Raw genomic sequence first — 25,730 nt, 5'->3', positions numbered from 1 at the left:
GTAAGAATCAGCTCAGCTGCTTTAGTGTTATGAAGGACTGATTAGGTAAACAAAGTGTTGCATGAAAATACTGGCTTTCCTCGAGGGGGATGCTGAAAATATTTAGGTGTTTTTTGAATTTAAAAACATTGTTGGCTCTTTTATCCTGAAGTTTCCTTCATGCAACTTGATTTAAATTGCTCTCACGATTGCAAGCCTGAGTTATGTAATATTTTGGCTAATGCAGCACTTCTACTGAAATATGGCTCTGTTTAAAGCATTATCCACAGTTGTGTCATTCTTTACTTTTTCCATTATGTTTAGTGTGTAAATGCTTGAAAAGTTAAATGTGCTCAATTACATTTTAATAGAATAAATAGGATTTCTAGGATAGCTTATATGATATAAATGCATTTTTTAAATAAAAAGATAATGTTTGACAAAAAGCCCACAATTTTAACAGTAAAAAGGTATCCATGGTGCTGTGTGTGTGTGCATGAGATTTGTTTGACAGTTATAAACTACTGCTCTGAAGTTTATTTTCTATTAAATACATTGCTTCAGACTTGTGTTTTTGTTCCTGTGTTTATAAAGGATTAGGCTGAAGCCGTGTTTGAGAAGACTGATCCTAAAACAGTGAGGGGAAGACACTAACCAGAGCTTTCTTTGCTTTCTTTAAAGATTCTTACAGAGCAAATCTGCACGCAAGTCATCCACAAACAGCACCCTGACCCCGACTCCACCGTGAAGATCCAAAACCCACGTAAGAGTGCAATTTATCTTCTGAAACATGCACACGCATAGCAAAGTCGACTAAAACTGGCAGACTTTATTATATTGCATCAGTGGCGTGCATATAACCAGCTACAGCATGTAGAAATGTTGAGGTAATTTTTTTTATTGTTATTTTGTATATTCAATCTAGATCATCATTCATTTACACTTTAATTAGAATTGCAGTGCAGTTTTACAACCAGCCAAACTATAAAATATAAACAAACACTCAAAATAAACTGAAATGAAATGAGATAACCGCTCACTTTAGTTAGCATCCTCCTCTTTTAGAAGTTATATTACATTAAGTGCAAGTTACTAAGATCAAGTGCAATTACACTGAATATAGTCTATAGTATATCTAATATATAAATGTATCTCATATTTAATATTTCCCATCAGGAGGTTGTAGGAAAATTATTACCTCTAGACCCTGCTTTCTCATATGGGGACATTACATTTCTGCTTCTCAGCACCATAATACTTCATTTTTTTAATTAACCATTTGGTCTCATATGAGGACGTTGTTTTTTATAAAAAAAAACACTCCCTGTCCAAAGTTTAATTTTTTAACTAATCCCAAATTAAAAATGCACACCAAGCAAAAGTCCGGGTCTCATGAGGTTATGGTTGCTTAATCATACAATATTTTCAAATTGTATTTTATTCTGGCTCTGAACTCAATTATGTAGGGTCTATGCACCAAAAACAATCAGTTAAATTTTAGTACAACCATTCTCCAGAAATGTACCTCAGGCAAGCATATGAACACGAACACTTCAAGGTATGTGGACATGGTTTCATGCATTGTTGCATTCAAAAATGTGTCACTGAGCAATTCATAGTGCAAGTGCAGGCTGCGTTCTAAGTTTGCCACAAGGGTCTCCATAGCACCAGACCAGTCGGCTCCCGCAGCAGGTCTGCAGTTTGAGTCTCTCATTCACTTGTTCAACTAGGTATCTGATGCATCCTTGCCCCTTCATTCCAGCACAACCACGATGGAATCCACAACTGCTCCTCTACTGTCCACGTGTTTAGATGTTGTTGGTGTTGCAATAACAGTGGGCCCTCTTTACAAGTGCTCTGATTTGTCCTTTATCAGCCTCTTGAGTGCTGAGTGTTTTAAGTGCCACAGTAATGTAAAAAGGCACGCAGAGTTTGTTCAGAACAGTGTGTTTACGTTGTCCTTCTCTTTCACGTACTCGGGCTAATATGTTTCTGGCTTTAGGCTGAATAAACAGGCACAAGTTAATGTAGTTAATACAAAACATTTTTTTTTTTTAATTATCTGTTTTTGAAGGGTTATTTTCCCTATGTAGAATCAATAGACTGGGAAGTGAACATGTTACAGTGTTTTGATACATCATAATAGGAGAAAATTAGTTTTCCTTGATATGGACCCTGTATGTAATTTTATCCATTGGCAAATAATTTAGTTTTCAGTGTAACTTGGTTGTAATTTATGATATTTATGTGAATTATAAGCCATGAGGTTGAGGTAAACCAGTATAAAGATAAAAAGAGTATTTTATTCTGATTATTTATTAGCAACTTTGTATGTATGTATATGTGTACAAAATATATAACAACATCAATATAGTACAGTATTTGGTGACCTCATACATTTTTCTCTAAAATCTTTTTACAGATGTCTTTACCTCATTATTGGACTCTTTTTCTGTTTTTATAGTCATTCAGGCCTGTTTTGATCAGAGCAGTTACTTCAATCAGCTACAGATTGCTTAATGTTCTCCACTGCGCAGAGGAGAAATACATTTTCGAGTAATGAACTTCCCCTCCTAGCTATAGAGTTTCAAACCGCCTATTCAGCATGCGCTTTACATTCATTTTTCGGGATTTTGATGACCTCAGTTTCTCTAATAGCTGCCCTGCTCTTGCTTTTCCAACCTCTACTTAAGGCAAGTTTGGCTTGTCCTTAAAACAAGGGCACCATTGATGTTAATGCAAAAGTTTGAGTGCCCTGGTCAGATGACACATTTTGTTGATTTTCTTAGTAAAAATAAGTGAACAAATCCTATTTTAACATTCTTTCCTTGATTTTTTTTTTCGTTTTAGAACACAGTTGCTATTCATTTTCTAAATTTAGTGTATTAATACAGATAAAACAGTTTTTTCTCTGTAGAGGATGTGAACTTTGTCCCATGTTCAAATTCATGTTTATATTTACAGTATTGTGTGAGAAAAGCTGTTTGTTTTCTGACTACTAACTTCATTTGGACTTGTAGTCTAGTGTTAGGCCGGGTTATCATTGGGGAAAAAACATGCTCCCTGTTGATATACAGTTTTAAACCATTTTTCTTAACTACTTGAGACTTCTACAGAGTACTGTGTTTATATACACTCATCAAAACCATTTTTTTCGTTTTATGCATTTTAAAATGATCTGAAATAAAAATACACAACTACTGTTTATTTACTTCATACTACATATTGGAAACAAAACTTTTATGTAAGGGTTGTAATATATAAGCCATATCACATGTTTACATTTTTCTTTTCCCAGTATGTTTAATTCAGTACAGAAATAGACATATGTCTAGAATGTGCAGAAAATGCCATATTTAGGTTTCCTATAGAGGCTTTGTTCACTTATTTATTAACAACACATGTCTTTTGAGCAGGGGTGCCTAAACTTTTGCATACAACTGTACATACATGTATTTCAAAAGGAAAAAGAAAAAAAAAGTCACTGATGTCCTGATGAATCGCAGGCCCCGCATTAGCATTTCCTTTCTGAATCAGTGATGTCACAACAAAAGTTTCTGATTTTATCTCCCTTCATCTTTGGACAGACGCACACACCCACACAACCCAATCCACCCCCCCCCACACACACACACTCCAACAGGCTGTAGGTTAAGCTCTCTGTGTGAGCTGATATGAGATCAGCTCTGTTGCTAAAAAGCGTCTACAGCGCTGATCCGAGGTCAGGCCTTAATGAGGCCAGTTAAAAGAGCACACGGCTCTGTTTCTCTTTTCCTCCACATCTCCCTGATTTGATCTGTGTTGAAGCCTCGAAATGGCCCTGATTGCAGTCTTTAGCAACGTCAGACCAAATCAAAAACAATCCGTGGAAGCGGGAGTTTTTCCTTACGCTAAAACTCTGGGACAAACCAGGACCAAATGGTGAGTGGTGGAAAGAATCCCCGAGTATGTATGCGAAGGTAATTTTCTACTGGTAAGGTTCAGTGACTCTAATTTGAGTGAGTAAGGCGTAGAAACAACACAATCTCTACTGGAACGACAGAGAGGGCATCGCTTACACATGCAGACGGCTCCGGACTCTCAGGGACGACTGAAATTTAAGCCTTTCCATTCAACCAAATGGCTATTGACGCTGTCTAGATAATTCATCTAAACAGGCAGTCTCTTTAGGTTAAGCTAAAGAGCCGTTCCTGGAAGCTTCGCCTTTGGCTCTACAGTCAGTCCTGACCTTCTGATGTAGCTCAGCTGGGATTTTTCTCTCTTTTTTTTTTTTTATATTATTTTTCCACCTCCTAAGCATAGGTGTTTTATTATCTTTGGAAGGAGGTCGGCGATGAGAGGAAGAGAAATAGTTTTCTTTATGGACTATGTGTTTATCAATAAAAATGAAAATCTGGATCCCATTTTTTTCTGTGTTATTATGAGGTTGTTCATTTTTATGAAGGTTTCCCTCGAAACCAAAATGTTTAACATTTTACCCACAAATGCAATCCCATGTCAAAATAAATAAATTAACAAAGTGAATAAAACTTACTAATTAAACACAATAGCAAAAGTCTGTTTAATTAGGGAAGAATAAAATTGAAACGTTTTAAGGCATTGTTAGGAGTCAAACCCAAGTATGATACATAAATAAGTCTAACTAAATTAAATAACCTCAACTAAACAACCCAATTAGCAATATATGAACAATGTATAAACAAAGGTATATTAAGGTTGTTAAATAGTATAAACGTTTGGCATATTTTATTATATTGACTGTATTTAGTTCATTCACGTTTATTGCGTTTCATTCTATTTCAAGTTAATTTAATTTGTATGTGTATTAACCTCTTACTCCATGAAACCACTGATGGTTCCTGGCTTTTCTTCCCGACTGGTGGAATTTAGGAACAACAGTCTGCATTGCTTTGCATATATTTACTGATTACTAATCCTTAGGGTGTAATAAAAGTCACAGAGCAGAAGGGGTTAAAGCGATAAAAGAATTTAGCCTAAAAAATATGTTCTTACCCCTAAATTAAGTCAAGACGTGATTTCTGATGTTCGTTTCTTTACATACTTGTTTTATATTAAAGGAAGCTGCAGCGCTAATTCAGGCAGCACGTAAAAGTAACACTAATATACTTTCTTATGTAGATTCTATATGAAACAGTGGTGTGTGTCTCTGTGTGTTTTAGAGATCCTAAAGGTGATCGCGGCTCTACTGAAGAACGCTCCAGCTGGGCCTGAGAGCATAGAGGTGCGACGGGTTTTCCTCTCAGACATGATCAAACTGTTCAACAACAGCAGAGAGAACAGGAGGTACACACACACACACACACACACACACACACACACACACACACACACTGGAACATATACACACCTGCAGTTGAAAAGCATTTCCATTGAAAGCAACAATGGCTGCGTGTTCCAGCCAATAACTATATATTGTAGATATCATATAGACAGTCTGTGATTCAGCTCCTTTGTGATTGTAGTTTGCGTGCTGCTGGGCGTCAGCCTGCATTACTACAGCAAGAATGAAGTTCTAAAAAATTGGGAATCAATTTAAAAGACAGATAATTTGACAGAAAATGTAATTCCATTACATTGTTTTCCATTTAATAACTCTGTATTTCTCCTAAAATACAAACATACGGGCATAACACACACACATTCATGTGAGTGTCTCTAGCACTCTACAGTGCTTGCTATGGCAAGACTGAATACTGTAATTGCGTGTGTGTTTGACATGTACAGTATTAATAGTGTGTGTGTGTCTGTCTCTGCAGGAGTCTGCTGCAGTGTTCTGTATGGCAGGAGTGGATGCTGTCTCTGTGTTTTATAAACCCGAAGAGCAGCGAGGAGCAGAAGATTACCGAGATGGTTTACGCCGTCTTCCGGATCCTTCTCTATCACGCCATCAAGTACGAGTGGGGCGGCTGGCGCGTGTGGGTCGACACGCTCTCCATCACACACTCCAAGGTCAGGACACACACTCACACGCACACAGATATACACATTTATATATAGACACACTTCCGAAAATGGACTCTAAACCATGTGCACTGTGCTGCACATGTAAGAACTATTGGTATTAATTGTACGATAATATTCTCAAAGTCAGGACATACCATCAAATACTGCCACTATTGTGTTGTAGTTATTGGCACCAGCACAACTTGGAATGTATTGCTGCGATTACTACACAGTCCGATTGATGATATTCATTATTAGATCTGATCATTTAGAAGAACTGAAAGTCGATCTATTTGCAAGCGCTGCTGCAAAGAAATTCTGACTTAACTCCTTCTTCACAGTCATAGAGATTAATTCCTGCTTATCCGGTTTGGACTAGTTTAACAGTATTTAACCGATAAATGGTAGCAGCCTTCACAGCAGTGTTTTTTTCTGGAGTGGAACTTCACAAACATACTGGTTCCTTTTTGAAACGGCACTCTGCAGCTTCCTTAGGGACTGGTGAGACAGCTTCGTTGTTTGTAATTTTTTCAGTGCTCTTGTCACTTGCTGTTAAGTCATGCTGTTATTCGGGGTGTAAGCCTTATTACGTGCCATTTTAAACTGGGCTGTTTCACTGGCTTCTAGCTGTTGTTAAGTTACAGGCAAAAAAAGTGGACAGACACTTGCAGAGCTCAGAGTGCTGTTATTGAGAGATATTGGCACTCATAGAATCTCTCTGAGCCAATTACACCGCAAGGTTGGAACTGTGGTGTAAACATGCATTAGTACATCTGTTGAGTCGAATTCAGCCAAATATTACGAAATTTATTCAGTTAAAGCTGCATCTTCAGATTGATGCAACTGATTATAATATATACATATACATAATATAATGTAATATTACATGTGCTTCTTTTTAGTTTTGAACAAAGTTCAATGATCTGAAATGTAAAAGCAATTTTATATATATTTTTATATAATTTACATACACATTTACATTTACGGCATTTAGCAGATGCTCTTATCCAGAGCGATGTACAAAAGTGCTTTTTTGAATAGTGCTAGTTTAAATAGACTAAGATTCAAAGATACCTCTAAGCTTAGATACTACTAAACACAAGTCAATATGCAGACCACATTTCCCAATTTCCTGCACTACTGAGTGAAATTACCATTTCCTGCCAGACGAGAATTTCTGAGGGAGAATCTCTACACTCTCCCCTAAACACAGCACAGTAGCAGTTTATGTCCATAGTTTATTTAATCCATGGATTCATTTTCATGGGACAGTCTAGAGAGCTAGAAAGATAACATTGTTGAAACATGAAGAAAGCAAGAGTTTGTGCTGGTTAGTTGTTAGTATGATTTTGATTGATTTTCTCATGTTATACTTCCTTTTTTTCCATAGGTTTCTAATGTCAGGTGAAAAAAATATGCATTTCACTTAATACTGTTAGCAAGACCCAACATCACATATTCTGTTGACTGAAATTGATGTAGGGTTCAACTTTGACTGAAGTTAAATTCTAGGGAGTGTTTAGAGTTAAGCATCTGCTTTTAAATTCCATCACAAGTGGTGATCATCGGGGTCCAAGCGCTGTGTGTCAGAAGGGAGCTAATAGAGCGCAGTAGATTCAGATTATGACAAAAAGTGGAAAAATGACACAAATGAAGAATTTTTGCATGACAGCGTCAATACCTATATGTACTGTATACATCTAATGATAAGCTAATGATACTACTGACTACTGTTATTCTTGATATAACAGATGTCAGAGTTTTCCACACATCAAACTTGATTTCCATAACCGTTCATGTAACATACCCCTGCAGTTACAGTGCTGTAATAATATTAAATCTGATCATTCTTAGCATACAGTCCTCATTATCACACATTTGATCTGAACTCAACACCTATAAGTATTTTTCTCGGTTTAATGTATGATTAATGCAGCCCAGTGCAAAGCAGTTGTTTTCTGTTCTTTCTGTAATCTATTCCTTATACAGCACCACAGAACGGATTCAGATCTCTGCCTGTTGTTTATTTTGCTGTACTGAGAAGCTTTCTGAGCGCAGAAGATGGAAAATAAACCTTCAGTGCTTCTTGTTTCTGATTTTTTCTATTTTAGGATGCAGTGTTAATATTGTATTACCCAGCGCTGCTGCAGGCGCGGTGGAGTAATTCGGTTGGTGTCAGACTGTGGGCACTTGGGTACCAGTTGGTTTTTGGTTGTAGATAGTGTGCAATACGCTATTCCCCAGATGCCTGGTCTGTGTTTGTGGATTGTAGTTTTCAGTATTCATTTCCGCTGTGGCCGCTAGGGGGCACAGGTGTGCTTTAGATTCAGAGGTGTTGGACTGTGGTGTGAGCGAGACGCTGCAGCGCTGCTTGCCGATTTAACACCTTGAATGCGATTACAGCTTTGTTTGGAGTCTAATAAACCATATTAAAGTGAGATGGATTATCAGAAGGTGGAACTAATAACCAGTAGTAATGCTATCAATTACTGCAAAACATTTAATGCAGATAATATGTACAGCAATCCTGTATCAAACATCCAACAGTACGTTATTTATACAGATTATTTTCTGATACGCTTTGACTTTCCTGGTTGCATTTTTTTCCAGCTGTTCTTCTATTTCCTGCTGGTATTTTATTTATTTATTTATTTTAATGCTGAAGGCTCAAGTAGCCAGACTGTTTTTTTCCCAGCAGTGTGTTTGAAAGAAAATAGTCTGTTTGAATAATTTATGAACAAATGCTCCTCAAGGAAACCGTACACTAAAGGATTAGATGATTGTGATGTGATGAGACAGGAATGGAACAAATCCCTGTAACAAAGCTGTAGCTATTATACATACAAAACAACCAAGCAAGTATAATTATTATAATATATAAAATAATATTCCCACACCTACAAGAAATACACAGTGTGTATCATGGTAGTGGCACAAGTAATAATAAAAACAGCAGTAATAAAATAACAGATATTTACAAAAAGTAAATACAAAATTAGATAAAAAAAAATGTAAAGCATATATTCATAAGCAAGTATCACATTCTCATCAATAATTGTACAGAATATGGGTTCCTTTTTTGGTGAAACAGAAGAGAACCATTTAACATCAATTAAGTAACACTTAGAATACACTTAGAATATCGTGTTAAGGATGTACAGAACGTAAAATAAAAGACATACAAACATAATAATACTAACAACAATAATAATAATCATCATAAAATGTATTGTGTTAGAATTGGGCAATGTCAATAACAGAGTGTTGCTCGTATCACCCCCCCCCCACACACACACACACACACACACACACTCCCCTGTTGTCTTAGCAGGGAACTCCTATGGGAACTCTACCCTTCAGATGCATCTTACTGAAGACCGACTCTAGAAGCAGTTACAGTGTGGTGTATAAATATGTACTCTTTTTAATCCAGTTTAAACATCCCATTTTAACCATTCATGACTAGCAACTCAACTCTTGATTAAAATTCAACGTAATACAACATACAACATACAACATGATTGTTTTAGATACATGTAATTTTCTTTCTTCATGAAAGTCCTGTGTGAACAGAAGCCGATACATTTGGAGGAAACCCAGTGAAGTTTAGATTACAGCCATCAGAGTGGAGCTCTTATGCAGGGTTATAGTTCAACAAGTGTTTAATTAGAGGTTAAAAACATTGTGGGAATGTATTTCGTACATGATTGTAAAATTAAGCGGTAAAATCTGCACAAATGCAGCACAGCACGGCCAGCGAAGCAGAAGGACTCTGTGAAGCTTTTGTTTATGCAGTTGAAGTTACATTTTTACAGCAAAAACATTTAACAGACTTCACCGGTACATACTGTGCAAGACCGCAATGCCTAAACATGAGCTGCAACCAGGTAACTTTCCGCATTACTTGTTGAAAACAATAAATAAAAATGTTTGTTATTTTTTTTATTTTGGCAACAAAAAAATAATTAAATAATAAGTAAAATAAGTTTATTTTGACTCTTTGATGACAAAATGTGACTTAAGAAAACATTAGATAAAACAAATCTTCACTATTTTATTTAATTTCTGCTTTTTTGGAATGATCTAAAGCACAGACATCTGTGGTGTCTGCAGTAGGAGCCGTCACAGGCTTAAGTTGACTCGTTATTCGCCTGCTTCTTATTCAGGTTTTCCATTCCGACTGAAATGGCATAGCCGTTACGTTCAGGTGCCCCTTTAAGGTGGAATTGAACACTCAAGTAAAAAGCCGGAGAAGAAAAAGCCAGTCTCTGACCTGATCGTTCTGGGTGTTTTAAACACATGCAAATGTTTCTCAGTGTTCTCTGCAAGTTGAGGTTTTGTTGGAGTTGACCTCTGATGCCTAGGTGTAAACCGCGAGTGTTCAGTGCTCGTGTTTCTCACACAAATAATCATCCAATTTATTCCAGCGCTGACAGCAAAAGTTGAGAAAATTGGGGAAATTATTGACGGGACATTCCGCTGACTGAGTGTGAAAGGGGCTCTGCCGTACCCAGCCGTGCTCTTCCGCTCTGTAACTCGCTGTGCTTCAGTCGATGCCTCGTGTTTGAGTGGGTCTGAGTGTGTAATTGCTTTTTTCTCTGTAATTGTAGAAGATTAATGCTACTTGTGTTCGTGCGGCCCTGGTGTAATCTAAAAACATTGTTGTTTTTTTTTATATAAAGAAAAGCAGAAACGGGGGTCCCGTTGTGTGTAAATTGTTAAGGGGCGGCAGAGCCAAGCCTGTGAGATACATGCATCTGCTAAAAAAAAAAAAAAAAAAAAAGCTAAAGAAACTCAATTGCAATTTTATTGTCCGGCGTGATAGATTTCCTGCCAAGTTCAGAGCAGGAGAGCTGTTTGTCACTGTAGCGCTCCCTTTCACAGCTGCGGGGGCTGTGTGTGTGTGTGTGTATTAGTGTGTGTGTGTGTGTGTGTGTGTGTATTAGTGTGTGTGTGTGTGTGCGTGTGTGTGTGTGTGAGAGACAGAGAGAGAGAGGGACACAGAATGAGGGTGAAAGTGTGAAAATGGTAGTGTGTGTGTGTGGGTTGGAGGGAGAGAGAAAGTGAAAGGGAGAGAGAGGGCCATAGAGAGAGAGAGAGAGAGGAAGGGAACATGGAAGAGGGATGGAGAGGGAGAGAAAGGGAAAAAGAGGTATAGAGATTAGAAGAGAGGGTAAGAGAGTAGAAAGAGGGAGACATAGAGAGAGAACAAGAAAAGGAGAGGAAGACGAGGAAAAAAGGGTAGAGAGAGAGAGGGAAAGAAGGAGGGCTTTAAAAAAAGGGTGTTAGAGAGTATTGAGAAAGTAGAGAGAAAGAAAGACTGTGTGTGTGTGTGTGTGTGTGTGTGTGTGTGTGTGTGTGTGTGTGTGTGTGTGTGTGTGTTGAAGAATGGCACGCAGTATGTGTCTGCATAATTGTGAACAAATGTATGCTTGTTTCTGTGATGTAGACTGTGGGGGTGTGTACAGTGTCTGTATATTTCTTCAAATATTTTAGAATACGAAACAAATAAACAACACAGGCTTTAACACCTTATGATCCGGGACTAATTGGAAACTTCATGCAGAGCAATGCACACAGTTATTCCTAAGTTTTATTTTTTTTCATTCCTTTTTTTACTTTTCATGACATATCTACCAGAGACAGATTATAGCTGCTCAATATTGTTTATGTTACTTGCATACCCGGAGTGCATTACTTATATCATGACATGCTGGAACATCAACTTTTGGTGAAATCTGCAGTAAAGTTCTATATTTTTTAATATCGCAATTTATATTGCAGAACAACAAAATAGCGCAATGTCAGTTTTGTACAATATTGTGCAGTCATACCTGGACCCACTGGTGGCTCTGAGCAGTTTCAGAGATTAAAAAGTGCACATTATTTTTTATTTTGCTTCTGTACATCACCACAATAAATTTGAAATGAAGCAATAAAATTTGTGGGGAAAGTGTACTTTCAGCTAAAGCCAAAATGTTTAAGGCATTTATAGTTTTAGAAATTACATAATTCAAATACACAATCTCTTCATTTTCACAGCCTCAAAAGTAATTGGACAAACAGACATAGATATGAATATAATTATTAATAAAGGATTATTTTTGAATTCTTGGATGTAAATCCCAAAGTCTGTAACCTATTGATTATCCCCAAAAGTTTTTCCAGGCCTTCACTACATCTGTCTTGCTGTTGCTGCGTCTTTGTGGGTCTTTCTTTGGTTTGTCTTCAATAAGTGAAAAACTGCTTAGTTGGGTTGAAGTTAGCAGGCTGACTGGCAGCTTGTCTTTGTCCTTGCATTGCTTTTGCGGTATGTTTTCAGTCATTATTCATCAGTTTTATTATCAGTAACTTTCAATGGTTATATCATTAATAAACACCAGAGACCCAGTTCTTCTGACAATCACACATGCTCATAATATACCAGTGCCTCCACCATGTTTGACAGAGGTATGACCCCTTTCTTTTCTTTCCAATACCCAATTTAATCTTGGTTTCATCTTTACCAAGAATCTGGGCAGTATTTGATCTCTGAGTGTTACCAGAGGTTTGCATCTTAAGTTAAACACCCCTGCATTTCCATTCATGAAGTTGTCTTCTGATGTAGACTTCGACTTCGCCTACCTCATCTGGAGTGTTTTTGACGTTTTTGGCTTTTTTGGCTAAATGCTGTTTCTGTGGTCTTTCAGGCTTCCGTTGTTATTGAGAATGCCAGTGCAGTCTGTTTTATTTCCTATAGTTTTTATTAACTTTTTTTTTTATATATATATTTTTTGTAGCCTCATGATTGCCCCTAATTTTATCTTCTTTATACTCTTCAGATTCTTTAAGATGCACCCCATGCTGACAAAGGTATTTAGATGTACACAGCTCAAAAAGTATTGACCAGTAGAACAGGATGCTTTGGAGCAGCTCCACATGAGCTTCAGGTCACCATGCCCAGTTCAGAGAATGAGCTAGAGAGGTACAGTGGAACTGCATTCTCTGGAGTTATGAAGCTTCATCCAAGATCTTTGGAATGAGTTAAAGTGCCTGAACTATGTTTTTTAAACACACAAGTACCTGACCTGTGGCTCGGTACTATCAAATCGTCACAACACTGCTCAGCAATCTAGCTGCAAAAGGACAGACTAAAAACAAAACTTGATTTTAGAAGAAACATGTAATGAGCAGGGTTTCTTCCAACATTTGACCATGTAATGTACATAAATGTATGTCTCCATCAGGACGTTAATTCAAATATGCATTTTATTGTACACTCACAACCAGTCACTGCTCGTTCTTCGACAGGATACATTTTAATGACCTTGGCTAATCACAGATTACTTGTATTGGTCTTTTTCAAGTGAAGCGTCCTTTTCAGTAACACACTCCACTTTTTTCCAACAGCACATGCATTTCTTAAATATTCATAACCACATGGAAAGTTTTATCTGTATAATGCATCATATTGTCTGTGAATAATGAGCAGAAACTACAAACAAATTATTTTAATATATTTATTTATATTATCTGTGTGTGTGTGTGTGTGTGTGTGTGTGTGTGTGTGTGTGTGTGTGTGTGTGTGTGTGTGTGCGTGCACTAATGAATGGCCCAACTGAAATGGTTTGGAATCCAGAATCCCTCTCAGTGGTAATAACATTATTTTAGTCAGCGGATCGATTTTCCCCATGCTGTGCAGTACAGGAAGTAAATGGGGAATTTGCACACAGCAGTGGCACACAGCATTTGTAAGAGGCACCCTGTTTCTATTCTTGATGTTTCACATAGGGTTGATGGTCCACCTTATCAGATTCTGTTGTTAATCCAGCTGCTTTTCACCAAAAACATGGTGACAGGAGCCAAATTCATGAGATAGAGACAAGAGCCTTTATATTAACCTTAATTACTGCTACAAGTTTCAGTCAGCAATGTCAACTGTTGTGAACTACAGATTTCACAACTACTACATACATTTAAAGCAACATCATGTAGAATTTTTACCTTAAAATAACAGCTTCAGAATCAGAACAGCTTCAGAATCATGTTGGTGCTCCACTGACCTGTAGTAAGGAGAATAGTGTCTATTGTTTCTACTCTGGGCTCAGCACGCCAGAAATTGTACTTTGTAACTCTTGAGAAGTGGGCAAATGCATAACGCTGCATACATGAGCCCTGTAATTTTACTCTACATTTACATTTACAGCATTTAGCAGACGCTCTTATCCAGAGCAACTTAGAATAGAAAATAGAACCTGAAAAATGTGTTCTTCACATGTGGCTCAAAGCGCAAATTCTACTTCCTAACTGTAAAATAAGCCAAGGAGCAAGAAATACCAATTCTCGCTATAATAATAATGCTGCTTTAAATGTATTACACAACGTAAAATCTTACAAAAATCTTTGATCTTACAAAAGATTTTATTGAAGATAAAATGCAGTCGAAAGCTGAAACTTTTGGTTGATTTCTAAACGCTTCTGTTGTGACTCTTCATTTCCGGTGGGGACGTGCTGAAGGGTATGCGACCCAATGCATCACTGCACTCGAACGCTGTTAGGTCCCAGTGTTGTTTTGTTTAGAGCAACCTCTGGTAAATTATTATGGACCGTTTCACAGCTGTACTTTGGAGCCGATTACTGATTCACATAGGACAATGCCACAACCTGTGTGTGTGTACGGTTTTATTTTATTAGGCTTTATACATCCGGTGGAGAAGAAACACAATTCACTGCCTTTTCATTTTGCGCTAAGGAAAACTTTATGTTGAGTCTGAAACACAGTAAAAGAAATGTCATAATATTGATTGTTTTTTGGTTCAATTGGTTTTTGACCCGTGTTCATTTAGAAGAGGTTTTTTTTCGGTTCGAGTGTTAAAATTCTAAAAGAGCTCCTCAGTTATGGTTCTCAATTAAGTGAACATGTCTTGTTGATGGAGTTTTGAGTATGTTTAGTGAGTCCATTTTTATTTGTAATGACATTGAGAGTAAATGTAAGTGTTCAGTTTTGGGTGTACCAATGACAGCAGTGTGAGGGCATACCGCTACCACTTGTTATTACTCTCATTTTGTTTAAAATGCATTTGAGTAAAACCCTTATTTGATCACTTATTGGTGTAGTGTGTAATAGAACATGTGCATGTGTATGTATATACTTTTCCCATTTGCTTCTTATCGACATGATCTAATGATCAGTGGTTGGTGTGGCACAACAGATAACACCACCACCTGCCATTGAGTTACAACAACAGCATGTGGGAGACTGGGGTTCGATTCCCGGTCTGGGTGACTATGCTGCGCTACACCAATAAGAGTCCTTGGGTAAGACTCCTAACACTACATTGGCCCACCTCTTTAATACGAGTGACCTTGTAAGTCGCTCTGGATAAGAGCGTCAGCTAAATGCCATAAATGTAAATGTAAATCTTGATTGAAATAGTAAAAGAAGATCCTGTACTCTTGGTCACTTTTGTGAGTGTACGTGTGTGTGGGTTTGCTGCTTTGCTCTGGTAGCGACCAGACAGATGTTTCTGCAGGTGGTCATGCTGACACCACCACCTTCCCAAGGTGCCCCCTGTTGCAGCGCTGCACACAAATGAGCGTGCTAGGTGCAGGACAACTTCCAACAGGAAGTGATCAAACCTGTGAAGGACTGAGCGTCCTTCAGCTTTACACCCACTCAGCATTTTCAGTTCCGAGGCGAGGAACATCCTAACTGAGTGAGAGAGCTATGGATTAAAGACTTAGACAATAGATACAATACAAATAGAAAGAGAGTATTAAAAGTATTTAGAAATAGAAACTTCAGAAGTTTTAAGACACTCTTCATAGACATGAATTAGGGGCCAGATGAGTGTACATCAACAACGAACAACACATATTTTGAATAGTAAAAAAAAAAGTAGTGCTCAGGTTTTTTGAGAATTTTCTGAAATCAACACAGGCTCAAATGTATACATGCAGGGTCACAAATATACATACAGCAGCACAGCTAATATATGGTTAAATGTCTTTTAAAGATGCATCTTGAACAGACACTTTTAGTAGCCATCAACATGCTTTTGTCAGAAATCTAGTAGGAATTTTGACCACTTTTCGTGGCAGAAGTCTAATAACACGTTGTTAGTGTAATCTTGCTTTATCCATTCCATAACCGTATTGGCTATGTGTTTGGGTCGTTATCCATTTAGAAACACCCACTTGTGTCCAAATGTCAACTGTCTAGCTAATGGTTTAGGGCTATGCTAAGACATGCTGAAGTAGCCCTCTCTCATTGTTCAATTCCTTTTTAGCAATAACACAATACCAGGTTGCATGCATTTACTACTATGGTAAAACTTTTACCTTTAAAAATAAGCTACTAGCTATAGTCAGTCGTGATCACTGTCTGTTCACTGCCGAGGGTTACATGCAGGGCGTTGTGAAGCAAAATGGACTCCAAACAAAGATTTGCCACAATTGTACCATCATTATTGCATAGAAGACATGTGTAGGCCCACTGGTGGTTTTAAATATTACAATATAAATATCAAATAGCTATATTTGTTCCCTGTCTCCTCTCACCATCGCTGTAAACCAATCCAAGTCGAGGACAGAAAATATTTAGCATTGTACTAGTTTGACCCTTCAACTCATTTGTAGTAGTACAGGCTGAAACCCAGCCTAAATAGAATTATATTTCATTAACTGTGTTTGCATGGATTACCAGACCTTTAGTGATTGTTGTGCCCCTCAGCCTGTTACAGTTAACTCTGCCTGGAGTAAGTTGTAACAGTAGGAGGTGGATTTTTATTTATTTATTCATTTATTTATTTATTTATTTATAGGAGTTTTTATTTTCATTTGTAGCAGAGATGTGCAGGCTGCTTGTGTAAAACCAGAATCACGTCTGGTAGGGCTTATCCAAATAAAAACACACATACAAATGCACTTAAGACTAAATTTTAAACAGATTCAAATCTGATCACTCAAATCATTTTAGGACAACTAGCAAAACCCCTCCTAGCATTGTGGGAACTCCTCCCCCTGCTGTTCTGCATATGTGGAAGACTCTTTATATGACCCCTGAACTGCAGCCAATTAAGTTACATTAAGTAACATTGCATGAAGGTAATTATTCTATTATTATGCTATTAATATTGTGTTGTAAGTGTCGACTTCTGGTATGACGCAACACACAGCTGCATGGAAAAATGTGCCAGATGAGAAATTACTTGCATTTGGATCTCAGTCTGACCATACGAAAAAGAACAACTTTTGAATACTGAGTAAAAGTGCGGGGTAAGTGTGGGTAAGATCAGGGTACAATCGATGTAGTAGTCACAGCAACCTAACAGACGAAGATGAATAACAAAAAAACAAACAAATAAAAAAACAGCATGAAAAAGCTTGCGTAGTAAAAGCAGGATTCAGAATGCAGTTCTGTTCTGCCGTTCTTTTCTCTGTAGTGTCTCAGTGCTTGACACGCAGCAATACTATGGATCCACAGCACAAAGCATTTCAATATTGCAGAGCTGCTTGCAAAGATAGAGGTGGTCAGGCTGCCAATCTTTATTGAGTAAAGCCTTACAAACAGACGTACACATACAAGCACACAAAGGACAGGGAGGTTTCTGACATGGACGCCATTGACCAGTGCCAGATAAGGACGATGGTAAGATGTCATTCACTTTAGATGACGGAACGAATCGTTTTGGGGTGCTTGCATGAACCTTAGCCCCAGTTTCGGAGTTCATAAAAACGGCCTCAGCTGTTTATATATGTTCTATTTTCATTCTAGATGAATGGTGGTTTCCTAGCTGAAAAAAGTCTTTTCTCCTTCAGTGACCTGTTTCTATTTCCAGCTTTTCACTAAAAATAAAGAGCAGCTTCTCTACATTGGAGGCTGGATTCATACCCAAAAACAACATCTAAAGTAAACACTTGTTATGTTTAATTATACTGATTAAACATGCAGGTTGGTAAGTGTTCTGACGATCATCCATGGGCTCAGAAAGCGGTATTATTTATCATGATAACAAATAAATATACCCACTGCTACCTGCTGCTCTGCTCTCTAACAAAAAAAAGCCCACAAAATAAGTGTGGGTGTGTCCATAGCTTAAGCCCCTCCCCTCCCTGACTAGTATACTTATATATATATATATATATATATATATATATATATATATATATATATATATATATATATATATATATATTTTCCATGGCAGTTTCTTTAGCTGTTGTAATGCTGAATGCATCAAGTTGTATTTTGTGTATTTACCTCTTGTGCTTTATCACGTTAATTTTACCTGAGGCTCATTCAGATTGGACAGTGTTCCCATATGGTCTTAATTTACTTCCCGGTAAAGCGCATACAGCGCTGATTACTTGTTTCTTTGTTCTTTTTCCGCTCTGGTACAGTACAGTGTATATCTGGAATGGGTAATGTGGTAAAGAAATGGCATGTTTGGTAGGAGTTTCTGGATTTCGTCTGCAGACGACATTGATTTTGGGGCGGGGTTTAATTGCATTTAGCTAATCAAATTACACCTCTTCTCAGGAGCCCCTTTCACTTTAGTTTTGTGGTTTCTTGCTGTCTATTGATCTAAATGCTAATCTCTACTGGCCTGATTACAGATCAGTTGTTTAACCCTTAGAAGACACAGTTATCGCCAGCAATGACCCAAAAGTATGCCGTAATATTGTAAGAATAATTTCTCACTGTGAAAAAAGTGGAGAAACTGTGTGGAAAGTACAGATTGTAAATGTTCAGTGTTTAAATTTAATGAAAAGTTAGTGTTGTGTGTACAGGTTAACAAAAGGAAAAAAAAAAAATTTAATTAGTACAAAACCGTGTTAAACGTTGAATGTAGATTAAGAAACTGACAATGTAATTAAACACTGTAATGTTTTTTAATTTTATCTAAATAAGGCAGGAAAATGTATTTTATTTGGATGTTTAATTTGTTATGCGACTGATTTATCAGTAACTGTGTAATTGTATTTAAGTGTAGCTGATAATAATAATAATAATAATAATAATAACAGAAATATTTGTGAATCTACAGTGTTACTGTTGAGTCCGAAGCCTCTGCTGATGCCAGATCAGCAGATTTACTGGGCTAATGGAGGTCCACTTTGTCGAACAGTTGAATACTGTGTCATGTGACATGGAGCGAAGCATATTTTAGTCTGAATGAGGTTTTAGACGTCAGACAGAAGTGAAAGTGTGTTATTGCACAGCAGACCAAATCGTATTACGCAGTAATATAAGGCTAAGTGCCTTTCGCTGTACATCACCGCTGTGTGTGTGTGTGTGTGTGTGTGTGTGTGTGTGTGTGTGTAAAGGTGATTTGTGTTTTGCTGTATGATTTGGCCACCAGACGTCCAGCTGATATCAGAATGGCGGTCACATTGTTTTTCACTGCAGGGCCCCCCCCCCACTGTGATTCTGACTGGAGGTAAATCTGATTAGATTGAGGCTGATGTGAAAGCCCACCCACCAGTGCATTAACCATGCTCCAGAAACCGCATTCGTACAGTTTTTCCTGGGGTAACGTGATCTCCACAACACACATCGCAGGCCTGCCGTGCCTTCTGTATTACGTAGAGCTGTAATGGTTCGATGCCAGTGCAGTAACAGAGAAGAAGTTTTAGAAGAGAAGAGATTTAATCGACACAATCTATTAATATGCCCTCAGATATAACACAGTATTGCGTATTAAATTTAAATTTAATTTGACTATATAACTATATGCAACTTAATAAATACCAAAAAGCATATTGAGTTTTTTTTTTTTTCAGACCAAACCACAAGCTCCACCAGAATGTTTCATTTTTGCAAATAACTATCACAGCAATAATATTGAATATTACTAATATCGTTAAGTATAGAATATATTTATGTCACTGATGACCCCATAGCAAATCTTCAGTGTGTTGTTTTTGTATGATTTGTGCAGGGGGTCTGTGGGCTGTTACGTTGTGCATAAATTTACTTCATTTCTTGGCTATGTTGTGTGTATGGTATTATTAGTGATAAGACAAAAATCAGTCTGGAACCAGCCGATGGCCAAAGTTTAGGTACTCTGATCAGATCTTGGGGCAAGATCTGGGTCGAGAATGTCGCTAATAATATGTTCAGCTTTTCAAGGGTTAAGTAGTGGGGCTGGCACAATTGTAGCCTGGCTCTAATGGCTGAAAATGTCAAATTAAGATTCAACTAATGGTCGTGCTAATGTAGTGATTTCCAGTAGGAGCGAAGCTAGCAGCTACCGGAGCAGTTAAAGACTGTCCATCCGGCTAAAACAGCTATGGATTACCGATCACACCCCAGAGAAGATTAATGACCTGCCCTGCCTGCTGGCGGGCTAATTTAGGACAATAACGGCAAATTAATTAGGAATAATCAGGGGTTTTCTTGCCTAAATGCAAATGTCCGTGGGTCCACGCTGCATGTCGGAGTGAGGTTGCTGCTGTTGTTTCGGTTTCTCCCAGCGGCGCGTTTGACTTTCTGTCCGCGTTTGCTCTGTGATAAATGGGGGGCCGTAAATGAGATGGGCTTCGGAGGGGGGGAAGTCTTTGCTACATCTGCAAAAGTCTTCCACTGTCAGCTGGTAATTGGTGCCGGGGAGAACACCAGCCCTTTACTTCACTCTTTCTGTAGCGTGATTGTTTATAGAGACATTCATGCAGTAGATTATCCAGAGCTGTCCTGTATAAATCACTCAGTGGGTGTGTTTGTGTGGCAGCTTCAGTGTTTATTATTGAGCTAGTTTGATTTATTTTATCGGATGCGTTCGTCATTAACGTTTTTAATGGGAGATGTTTTCTTTTGATCTCATGTCAGTTGCCATGCCCGATTTATTTACATTATTATTTATTAACATTAACCGTTATTGTTGGTGGTGATGAACTCTCTATTGTTGTAACTTCATATGAATTATTTCTGCCTTGTTCTGCCTGTGTAGTTTTCACATCTAGTTCATTTTGAACACATGAACACAAGGGGAATCAGCTGCAACTGACTGTAGTGTTTTTGTGTTCACAGTATAAGTGAACTGTAAAGCAGATTCAGTTCTCTTTTTGGTCCTTTTTTTGATGAGACCTCAGATAACTTTCAGTTCACACTATAACTTAAAATCAAATCACTTGTCACTCCACATTAGCACAGGTGTAAAGATGAATTTTCCTGCTAATAATAATAACACTGGATATTTTTTGACAAAATTGAACACCTAAGAATGTGCAATAAAATATAACTAAATCACTTTTCTCTTAATCAGTTTGACCCATCATTTTTCAAAATAGCAAAAAAGACAAAATATGAGATTTCAGTGTGAAAGTATTTTGTGTTATTGCTTCGTTTACATTAGTGAAATATTTTGATTTTGAAAGGGTCTATTTGTTCATTAGTATTATTGACTTTGCCTTTGATGCAATCTGTATCTGATGTAGTGGTCTCATGGAACAATTGCCTTTCTCCGTGCTCCTTTTTTTTCTCTTTCATTACATTCCACATTAAACTTAATAGTAGAGTCCCTTATTCTGAGGTTAACTTTCTTCAAGATTTCTCCTTTTTACACTCAGACTGTGTCCATATGAGACACTCACGCCTCACACTAATAGAGCAACTAATCGACTAATAAATCTGCTGCCAACTGCTTTGGTTGTCCACTAAGTCGATTAGTCGTTGCATCCCACATTGAATTTGGCTAAATATTACATTTCGTTTTATTTCCACAGGTCACTTTCGAGCAGCATAAAGAAAACCTGTCCCGCATGTTTCGTGAGTACCAACGCATGGGTTCTGAGGATGAATCCGGAACCAGAATCAGAACCATTTCTGGAACTAGCAGGGATTCTGAGCTCCAGGCCAGGACCAATGGAGAACTTCCAACAGAGTCTGCTCCATCCACAGTCATTGAACTACATGTGGAGCACCAGCCTGGACCCAAAGAGATAGAGGAACCAGAGAGATCACATGCTTCCATCACTGTGTCTAACATTTTAGCCAGGGCTGAGGAAGAAGAAGCAAAAGAGGAAGAGCATAAGAAGAAGCAGAAGGAGAAAGAAGCTGACCCAGAAATTACAGCACATCAGAAAAAGGCTGAAGGTGAACCAGAGGAACGTGAAGAGTCAAAGGAGAATCTGAAGTCAGAAGAGGCTAAAACCAGGGATGTTGGAGAGGCTACAGAAGATACTGCAAAAGAGTCTGTTGCTGTTAAAGTGAAGACAGACAGTGATGATGGTAATAATACTGAAGCAGTGAGCAATGAAGGTAAGACTGAGACTGGCAACCTCAAGAGCAAAGAAACCGAAGATGAAAAGCCAAATAATGACAAAGAACCTGAACAGGGACCCAGTGCTGAGATTTCCTCTGAAGAAAATGATGAAATAAAGGCTGTAGAACTCTCTGAATGTGAAGACAAGCAGGCAGAAGGTCTACCAACTGGGGAAGCTTCTGGTGAAGTGGAAAAGGAGTCTGGCAGAGGTGATGCTGGAAAGGACGACCCTGTGGAAACCAGTGTTGCTGGAGTGTCAGCAATTTATAGTGAAGATCTAGTGGATGTTTCTTCCTCTAGTGAAGTGGCTAAGGCCAGTGATGACAGCATGGAAGAATCCTCCTATGTCTCAGCTGTGGCTACTCCAGGAGAGGAAGAAGATGGGGATGATGAAGATGACGATGAAGAGAAGAAAAAGAAAAAGAGTGAGGCTAAAAAAGAGGAGAAATCAGCAAGTCCTAGCACAGAGACTGCAGAGACACAGGAAGCAGCAGAAACTTCAGTTTCTGCAAGTGAGACGAATTTAGGCTCCAGCACAGAGGCTGGTCCCACGGCCGAGGCTGAGTCCAGCTTGGAGGTCTGCCAAAGCACAGATACTGCTCCTAGTACAGAGACCGCTGCCACTGCAGAGGCAGTCCCCAGCACTGAGGCAGCAGACGCTCCGAAATCTGGGGCGGATCAGGCCGAGAGCTCTAGCACTAAGACCAAAGACATGAAGATTGCAAGACTGGACGTGTCCAGCGTGGCCATTGACACTGAGCGACTGGAGCTAAAGCAGACCACTGCCACGGTAGATACTTTGTTAGTTTGATAAAAACATTCTTTAGTTATGAGACTAATTTAGCCAACAAAATTGTTTGCAAGCTTTTTACATGACTTATATCGCCCCTTGTGCTTCCTGTAGTGTATTGCAATCTGTCAGAATGATTGTGTGGATCATCTGAACGTTGGGTGCTATTGGTCACTTTTTTTTTTTTATAATCAGTGTCATTGGTGACTCACTATTGCAGCCCTGTGTCATACAGTGCTAAAGCTAATTGCTGCTGTGTTACTGCAGGATGGTGCCCAGGCTCAGGCCCAGGCAGCTGGACCCTCTTCCCAGGGCAGAGAAACTTCCGCTTCATCCTCTGCTCGCTCCACCATGTTCCGCATCCCAGAATTTAAGTGGTCTCACATGCACCAGCGCCTGCTAACCGACCTGCTCTTCTCCATAGAGACAGACGTCCAGATGTGGAGGAGGTGTGGACCACTAAGGAAATATTAGATACTGAATAATGCATAGCATATACTAAATAATTCATAATAGATGTTAAGCAAATTGTAGTGGATACTGAACGATTCACATCAGATACTGAACGATTCACATCAGATACTGAACGATTCACATCAGATAGTGAACGATTCGTAGCAGATAGTGAACGATTCGTAGCAGATAGTGAACGATTCGTAGCAGATAGTGAACGATTCGTAGCAGATAGTGAACGATTCGTAGCAGATAGTGAACGATTCACAGCAGATAGTGAACGATTCACAGCAGATACTGAACGATTCACAGTAGATACTGAACGATTTGTAGCAGATACTGAACGATTTGTAGCAGATACTGAACGATTTGTAGCAGATACTGAACGATTTGTAGCAGATACTGAACGATTTGTAGCAGATACTGAAAGATTCACAGCAGATACTGAAAGATTTGTAGCAGATACTGAAAGATTCACAGCAGATACTGAAAGATTCACATTAGATTCGTAAAGATTTGTAGCAGTTACTGAACAATTTGTAGCAGATACTGAACAATGTATATGTGTGTGTGTGTGTGTGTGTGTGTTTTTTGTTGACAGTCACTCCACTAAGACGGTGATGGACTTTGTGAACAGCAGTGAGAACGTTGTGTTTGTGCACAACACAGTACACCTGATATCTCAGGTGGTGGATAACCTGATTATGGCCTGCGGGGGAATACTGCCTCTGCTATCTGCAGCTACGTCATCTACGGTCAGTGTGTGTTTTTGTGATATGTAAGCATGTGTGAGAACGATTAAGAAATTTGGCTCTATTTCGTTATAACTTTTTATATACCACAATTTGGTTTGAATATGTTGATGAAGATCAGCTGTTTTATGCTGTATCAGAATATAGATGATTAAAAACAATGCCCAAGAATGGTATTTACAACAACATTTTATACCTTATTATTATAAGATAAGATGCGATAAGATAAGATAATATTAGATATTAATTAGTCCCACAGTGGGGAAATTCACAGTGCCACAGCAGCAAAGGGATAGCAAGACACTCAGATGCACAACGTAGAAAAATTTCTAATATATATACAGTTATTATCTCTTTGTTATTGACATTTTAAAATTGATTTTCCAGTAGAGGGATTTAACTGTATAAATTTGAAAAGTGGCATAGCATGAGATGCTCCAGTGCCAAATTCTCACAGTACAACACAACCTTATGTTTGGTAATGTAATTGTACCACATATTTACTATTAGATTTTGAGTAATTACTGAAAGCTTATTTACACTCCACCAAGAAAAACGACCCTGATCCGTACACAAGCACTGCTGCATTTAAACACTGCTAGCAGCCAGAAAGCTAATATCTTGAGATGTCAGCTGTAAAATTTAGGTGTGAGAAATGTGTCTGTTCTATAATAAAAATCCATGTTTTAAGATTAAGATATTTTAGCTGCATTTGTAACATTTTGTCATTTGTGAACATTTAATTGTAGTATCAGTAGCTCACATCTGATTAAAAACCTTTGCTTTCCTGCATTTCCTGTAAAAAGCTTGGTTGGCGATGATTGCGGTCAGTGCCAAGTTACGAGTGAATAAGCCGTTATTAGGAGATACTGGCAATCACAGAATGCCTCTCAGCCTTACACTGCAAGGTCAGAATTATTTGTGATTCAATTGATCATAATCAAAAGATTGAAAATATCCAAAATATTTATTGGCTTCTTTTAACAAAAGAAACTTCAGAGACTTTTTGCCTGCGTTTCTGTTTGTATTTCACTAATTTTTAAAGATTCATCATCTGCCCACCACAAGGCGTCCAGTTTTTTAAGCAGGTTATTTGACTATGTTTTCATTTGGTTGGTTATAAGTAATAAATAATAAATAATAAATATTGTCTGCTGCTGTTCTGTTGTATGACTCATAAACCCACTCTAATCTACACCTTTATCATTAGTTATGCTGACTGTAATGATGATGATAATGATAATGTTTATTATTATTATTACACACACGATCAATATGAGGGTCAGAGTAAAAATGATGGCTTTGACCATGATGATCAAGATAATGGTGATCATGATGATGATGATTATGATGAGGAAGAATGAGGTGGGTGTGATTACGATAGAATGAGGGTGATAATGATGATGACTTTGCAGATGATGGTAACTATGATGATGCTGTTGCTGATGAGGATTTTTTAAGGACAGCGTGTTTTCTGCTACTTTAGACACTTTACTTTTATACTTTAGCGTGAAATGATCTGTATTTGTAACAGCCGGTGTGTTCAGA

The 25,730-nt window shown here is 38.1% G+C and overlaps 1 protein-coding gene across 2 annotated transcripts in view; it reads left to right on the top strand.

Annotated features, from left to right (window-relative positions):
* The window catches only part of lrba (LPS-responsive vesicle trafficking, beach and anchor containing), a 295,746-nt gene that overhangs the window by 61,158 nt on the left and 208,858 nt on the right, over nt 1-25,730 (top strand). For both annotated transcript variants that reach the window (XM_072669753.1, XM_072669751.1), the window contains exons 19-24: nt 661-742; nt 5,160-5,283; nt 5,757-5,949; nt 21,649-22,977; nt 23,245-23,426; nt 24,032-24,185. In XM_072669753.1, the coding sequence (XP_072525854.1) occupies nt 661-742; nt 5,160-5,283; nt 5,757-5,949; nt 21,649-22,977; nt 23,245-23,426; nt 24,032-24,185 (2,064 nt within the window). The remainder of the gene's footprint in view (nt 1-660; nt 743-5,159; nt 5,284-5,756; nt 5,950-21,648; nt 22,978-23,244; nt 23,427-24,031; nt 24,186-25,730) is intronic.

Source organism: Salminus brasiliensis, chromosome 24 (genome assembly GCF_030463535.1).
Source record: "Salminus brasiliensis chromosome 24, fSalBra1.hap2, whole genome shotgun sequence".
NCBI lineage: Eukaryota > Metazoa > Chordata > Actinopteri > Characiformes > Bryconidae > Salminus > Salminus brasiliensis.
The sequence above is the reverse complement of the archived record's forward strand: the minus strand, read 5'-3'. Positions and strand labels throughout refer to the sequence as shown.